The sequence below is a fragment of the Haplochromis burtoni genome, unplaced genomic scaffold (genome assembly GCF_018398535.1).
Source record: "Haplochromis burtoni strain Fernald_Lab_line unplaced genomic scaffold, NCSU_Asbu1 Contig_844, whole genome shotgun sequence".
NCBI lineage: Eukaryota > Metazoa > Chordata > Actinopteri > Cichliformes > Cichlidae > Haplochromis > Haplochromis burtoni.
In genome coordinates, this window is record NW_024583205.1 from 43,014 (window position 1) to 49,366 (window position 6,353).

Sequence of the window (6,353 nt, forward strand, 5' to 3'; positions counted from 1 at the left end):
TACTGTATAGTTCTGTATAAATAATCATACGATAATTTTTAATTCTACAACTGTGTACAACTTGCATAGTTCCCATTTCTGTATAGCTGTATATCTCATATTTCTGTATAGTTCTTTATTTCATATTCTGTATAGTTGTATTTTTCATATTTATATCCTGTTCATAGCCTGCACATAGCTTGTACTCACTACAGCCTGTATATACTTATAGTTATAGCATATTCATAACATACTTCATACCGTGTACATATTACATACCGTAGTAGACCCATTTCTGTAATATACTTACATATCTATATTATTGCTAATATATATTGTAATATATCTATATCACTAAAGCACTTCTGGATGGATGCAAACTGCATTTCGTTGCCCTGTGACATGTGCAATGACAATAAAGTTGAATTATATTCTATTCTATTCTAATTACAAGAGACTGAACAACCATGTTTCAGACCTCCTTCTCTCTTGAGGATGAGGCTACTTGATAAAAACCTTATAGAGACTCGCATGATACGCTGTGTGTGTTTGGGTGATGAAGGTGCTCAGAGACAAATTTCAGGTTCATATATTTTTATGAACCAGAGAAACAACAGGATTTAAATACTGCTATAGTCTTGGATTTGTTTTTTGGTTGTTTGTTTTTGTTTTGGATTTTTACTGGTTTTACAATTTTTAATTATTTTTTAATGTTTTGTCTTTGAAAAAATTCATGGATGAAGAGTCAAATGCTACCTATCTAACTCTGGACTGGTACACAGAGATTAACAAGTACAGATATATTTTCTTTTTTGTTATGTTTACATTATATATTCTAATAATCTGCACTAATTCTACTATTCTGTATCTCATCTGGAATCATAAAAACCTCCATGAGCCTATGTACATTTTCATTGCAGCATTGCTACTGAACTCTGTTCTTTACAGCACAACTGTTTACCCAAAACTGCTGATTGACTTTTCATCTGAAAAACAAGTCACAACATATTCAGCCTGTCTCTTTCAGTTCTTTATATTTTACACTCTAGTTTTATCAGAGTTCCTTCTGTTGGCTGCCATGGCCTATGACAGATATGTGGCTATATGTAAACCTCTGGAATATCAAACTATCATGAGAAAAACTACTGTGGGTATTTTCCTGGTCGTGGCTTGGCTTGTACCTGCTTGTCAAGTTGCTGTCCAAGCAATAGCAAGTGCTGAAGCTAAACTGTGTGACTCTAATATAAAAGGAATATTTTGTAATAATGCAGTTTACACTCTTCAGTGTGAAAGATCAAAATTAATTACCATCTTTGGTGTGGTCATTGTATTAGATCTTGCAATTCTTCCTATGCTCTTTATAGTTTTCACATACACAAAAATCTTTATAGTTTCTCATCGAAGTTGTAAAGAAATTAGGAAGAAAGCTGCAGAGACTTGTTTACCCCATCTCTTAGTTTTATTAAGTCTCTCTGTGTTTTTTGTGTATGATGTAAGCATAGCTCGTGCAAATCCAGATTTTCCAAAAACCACACGCATAATAATGACATTACAAATAATGCTCTATCAGCCTTTGCTAAATCCATTCATTTATGGACTCAAAATGAAGGAAATTTCTAAACATCTAAATAAGCTGCTTTCTCAGACCAACATCATTCCTTGTATTAAAACTTAAAGCTAAGGTGAAGTAATTTTGTTGTTAATCAATTGTGTGCAGTTGTTTTAAACACTTTTGAAATAGCCCAGACTACTAATACTCTGCCTATTTGTTAGTACATACAGTATAGTAGATATTGGCTGCCTTGTGTTTGCCTTTATGCTGCCTATGGTTGATGGAAATTATCTCGGTTAATTTCTTTGGTAGTAAACTGTTAAAGGTGTGTGACACACACTTTCAAATTCACCATTAACCTCCATATTTTTTGCATCATGCTTGTCCATAAACACCTCGTATAAGATTAACTGAAGACCTGGAGAATTCTTCAGATTTGTAATACAGTTGGGATACCAATCTGCATTCAGTTAAAGCAGATATTGTCATATCTGTCTGTTTGTTTCTGTGCTAACATCAGTTGCATTTCAGTGCAACAGAATTCACAATAAAACTGTTGCCATGTACTCACATTCCTGGTTTTATTGTCTGACATCTGTCCAGAGTGGCTCCACAGTATAGTGGTTTATACTTTTGGCTGTTAATTGAAAGTTCCCTGGTTTGGACATGAAAGATCCCACAAAGAGAAACAAATCTCTGTCGTATTACATTAGGAAGGGTGCCTGATAAAAAAATCTGCTGAAGCAAACATGCAAACTGCTGTGGCAACATCTTGTGAAAAAGTAGCTTTACTGTCAGACAACTGTATATGCATGAAAAACACATAAAACCATCTTTACTTCAAAGCCATTTTCTAACCTACTTCTTGGTTCTCTTCAATCACAACCTCAATTTTATGACACGGACAGTGTCTAACTGTAATTACATAATTAAATGTCATTTATTATTCTTACATTCATTCATTCATACATTATAAGTCACATGTTACAAAAGTTTTCTGTTACTTGTTTGTCCTGTTACAGCAGTACAGCATTTCGATATGTGAACACCTGTATGATTTTTGTTATACCTATGAGGTATATTATTATTAAAGAAAAATTAGGCTTTTTGGATATTTATCTAGCAGACTTTGTCACCTAAAGGACTGAATGATGAACTTGTTCTCAATGTAATGTTATGGTTCCGTCATGATATAAATTTTTAGGGAGCGTTCTGCTTGATACGATGTGCTATCTGTATATGCTGTGGTGAATTTTTGTATTCTTTGTGCATTAATGATAATCAAGTAGATTAAAGAATGTGTACAGTATGGATAAAAAAACAATGCTACACTTGTGGTGTTTTATAGATTTGAATTGCTTGTAAAATTTTGTAAAATCCCACCATGAACCCAATTCTCCAATCCTCCCCTGGAGCCAAGCCACTAACCATACCCTGCCACAAAAATGGTAAACAGTTGCTGAATTTTAGCTGTTTTTGCTTTTTGTTTGTTTGTTTTTGCCATCTTCAGGCCAGAGACAGTGTGTTTAAGTTCTATTTTTTTTCTCATCTGTTGTTCATTTAGATGTGTGTTTTGGGGGTTTGGGGGGGGGTTGTTGTTTTTAAACCTAGGAAATATTCAGTGTAATTTTTTTGAAACTGTGCAATATTACTCCGAAGTCTACACTGCTGGGGCAGTACGGTGCCATAGTAGATACCACTGTTGTCTCACAGCAAGAATGTCCTGAGTCTGACTCCACCATCTGGCCAGGGCCTTTCTGTTTCTTGATATTTTCAACAGTTCATGCTGCACAAAGTGTTTTTAATTCAAATGCAAGTAAAATAAGTAAAATGCACAACAATGATGTAATAAAATATAAAAGACAAGAAATAAAACTATGATACCATAAAAACAACTAACGTTATTAAAACAAAAAATGTCTAGGTCCATTGTGTGTTAAAAGCCAGCTCATAAAAATGTGTCTCCAGTAAAGATTTAAAATGCTCCAGCAATTTGTGCAAATCTAATATTTAGAGTCACTTTATTCTGGAGTCTGGAGTCTGACACAGAGAAGCCTCTGCCACCACCAGATTTATGTTTAGACCCTGGAATGGATAACATTAGTTTTGAACTGGAATTCATGGTTCTTTCTGGAGCAGAGGATGTATGCTTCTTCTGTTTTCTATCAGTAAGCAGATGAGCAACCACATTTTGGGCCATCTGGAGACGATAAATAAAAGACTGGTCCAAACCAAAGTACAAAGAATTGCAGTAGTCCAGTCTGCAAGTAATGAACAGATGAATAACACATTCAAAGACATTAGCTGGAAGGTATGGCTTTACATTGGCTTGCTGTCTCAGATGAAAAAAGCCTGACTGAACTACTGCACTCAACTGCCTACACCTACACAGTTTAAAGGAACCATCAAGGTGCACACTGAGGTTTTTTAACATTTGTCTTAAAACAAGATGATATAAGGGGCCTAGAGCACTGTGAATGTCTTTACAAACAGATTTGCCAAAAATGAAAATTTGTCTTTTGTTTTCATTTAATTAAAATAAACGTCTTCAAAGTAATGCGATAACAGGTGAAGAGAGTTTTTACAGCTTTGAGTGGCAGATACATCTGCAAGTCATCTGCAAAACAATGAAATGAAATGTTATACCGTCAAAAAAAAAAGCATATTGTGGCATGCAGAGGAATCTTAGCAAAGAAGCTCAACAGAAAGTTGGAGCTTGCTGTTCAACCCTAAGCTGGTAGGGGGAGCTCTTTAATAAACACTTGCTGGAGCTACGCTGTGCTTCAAGGGTCAATAACAGCATAACAGAACTCACTTATGGTACTGCACTCATTCTATAAAACAATAACTGTCAGTGACTTTGAACCGCAGTATAAACACAACATTCAAGATAACAGTTAAAAGTAACGTAACCATAAACAATAAAACAAGAACATCTAAACAGCAGCACATGTCCCAAGGCATGATGGGAGAGAACTGCTGCTCCCCCTGTAGACCATGTTGGACAGCCTCTCAAGAACAGTGCAGGGTCCAACCCACTGGCTCATCAGTTTGGGGGAAAGCCCTTTCTTCCTCTCCGGGCTGTAGACCCACACATGCTGACCTGGCGACAGTCCTTCCCTCTTGCAGCGGGTATCATAAGCTCGCCTCTGCCGGGAGCCTGCATCTCGGAGAGCCTGCCTGGTCAACTGGTGCACCTCCCGTAGCCGGGCGAGGAGGTTGTGGAGGTAGTCCAACCCGGGGTCCCCGCACACTTCCTGCCCGGGGGGAGATCCAAACACCAAGTCCACTGGGGTACGAAGCTCGTGCCCAAACATCAAGGCCACTGGAGTGCACTTAGTAGATTCCTGGACTGCTGAAAGGTAGGCCATTAGGACCAGGGAAAGGTGTTGATCCCAGTCACGCTGCTGGTGGGAGGTCAGGATAGCAAGCTGGGTGGCCAAGGTGTGGTTGAAGCGTTCCACCAACCCATCGCTTTGGGGGTGCATTGGCGTCGTTCGGGTCTTCCTGATACCCATCCACTGACAGACCTCCTTGAACACCACAGCCTCAAAATTACGGCCCTGGTCGCTGTGCAGTTCCTCTGGTACCCCGAACCGGCAGAACATCTCGTTGACCAGACGCTCAGCGGTGGTAACAGCACTCTGGTTGGGGACTGCATAGGCCTCAGGCCACTTGGTGAAGTAATCCATTGGCGACCAGAACATAGCGGTTCCCCTGGTCAGTGGTGGGGAAGGTTCCCGGGATGTCCACCCCAACCCGCTCCATGGGAGGCCCCACCTTATACTGCTGCAAGGGGGCATGAGAGCGTTGGAAAGGTCCTTTCTGAGCCGTGCAGGCATCGCACCGATGGACATGGAGCTCTTCGTCCTGGCGACACCCAGGCCAGTAGAACCTAGACCAAAGTCACTGCAGAGTCTTGGTAACTCCAAAGTGTCCTGCCCTCGCCGCACCATGGACCAGCTGGAGGACCTTGGACCGCAACTGTTGAGGTACCAAGAGCTGGAAGACCTCACGGTGACCCCCGGGAGCCTGCCAGCAGCGATAGAGGAGGCCGTTCCGGCTGGTGAGGTTGGCCCAATGGGAGTAGAGAGTCTTGGTCTCGAGGTCCAGTGCAGATACTTCTGGCAATGATGGTCTCTGACCTGCTCCAATTCAACACTGAACCTGGGAAAGGGCAGGGTCTTGGTTCTGGTCGTGTTGCAGCTGTTGGGGATCCATGGCCTCCAGACCCTCGGTATCCCCTGCGGCAAACTAGACCTGAAGACTGCTACAGTGCCCACCCGGAACAGAGTCATTCTCATGGCCGCCCTGTGGTGACGCGATCAGTGAAGTCCTGCCCTCCTGGTCCTCCGGGCATTGGCAGTACCTGCACTGTTCTTCCTCACAAGGGCGTCGGGAGAGGGCGTCTGCATTGGTGTGGAGACGTCCCGCCGGTGACGAACTCCAAAGTGGTAATCTTGCAATGTCTCCAACCACCGGGCAAGCTGTCCCTCTGGTTCTTTAAAGCTGAGCAGCCAAGTAAGGGACGTGTGGTATGTGCACAGGAGGAACTTCTTCCCGTAGAGGTAGGGTCTGAAATGGAGACCCAGGATGATGGCCAGCAGCTCTCGATGGGTGACACAATAGTTCCTCTCCGGTCTGCTGAGGGAGCGGCTGTAGTAGGAGATGACCCGCTCCCCCTCCAGGCGGGTCATTTCCTACTACACAGGGCCTTCCTGTGTCAGTACAGCCCCCACACCCGTGGTGCTGGCATCGGTGTCCACGACAAAAGGAAGTTGCAGGTCTGGGTAGGCTAGCACCAGCGCCTCAAACAGTGCAG

General features: G+C 41.8%; 1 protein-coding gene across 1 annotated transcript; it reads left to right on the forward strand.

Annotated features, from left to right (window-relative positions):
• The first annotated feature begins 680 nt into the window (after positions 1 to 680).
• On the forward strand, positions 681 to 1,654 carry LOC102290003 (olfactory receptor 8D1-like). The gene has a single exon (XM_005950787.2). It carries the CDS (start codon positions 713 to 715, stop codon positions 1,652 to 1,654), a length of 942 nt encoding a protein of 313 aa, XP_005950849.1. The 5' UTR covers positions 681 to 712.
• Positions 1,655 to 6,353: the final 4,699 nt, after the last annotated feature.

Excerpts from the sequence above, each read along its gene's own strand:
- LOC102290003 (XM_005950787.2), top strand. The coding sequence starts at position 713 with ATGGATGAAGAGTCAAATGCTACCTATCTAACTCTGGACTGGTACACA.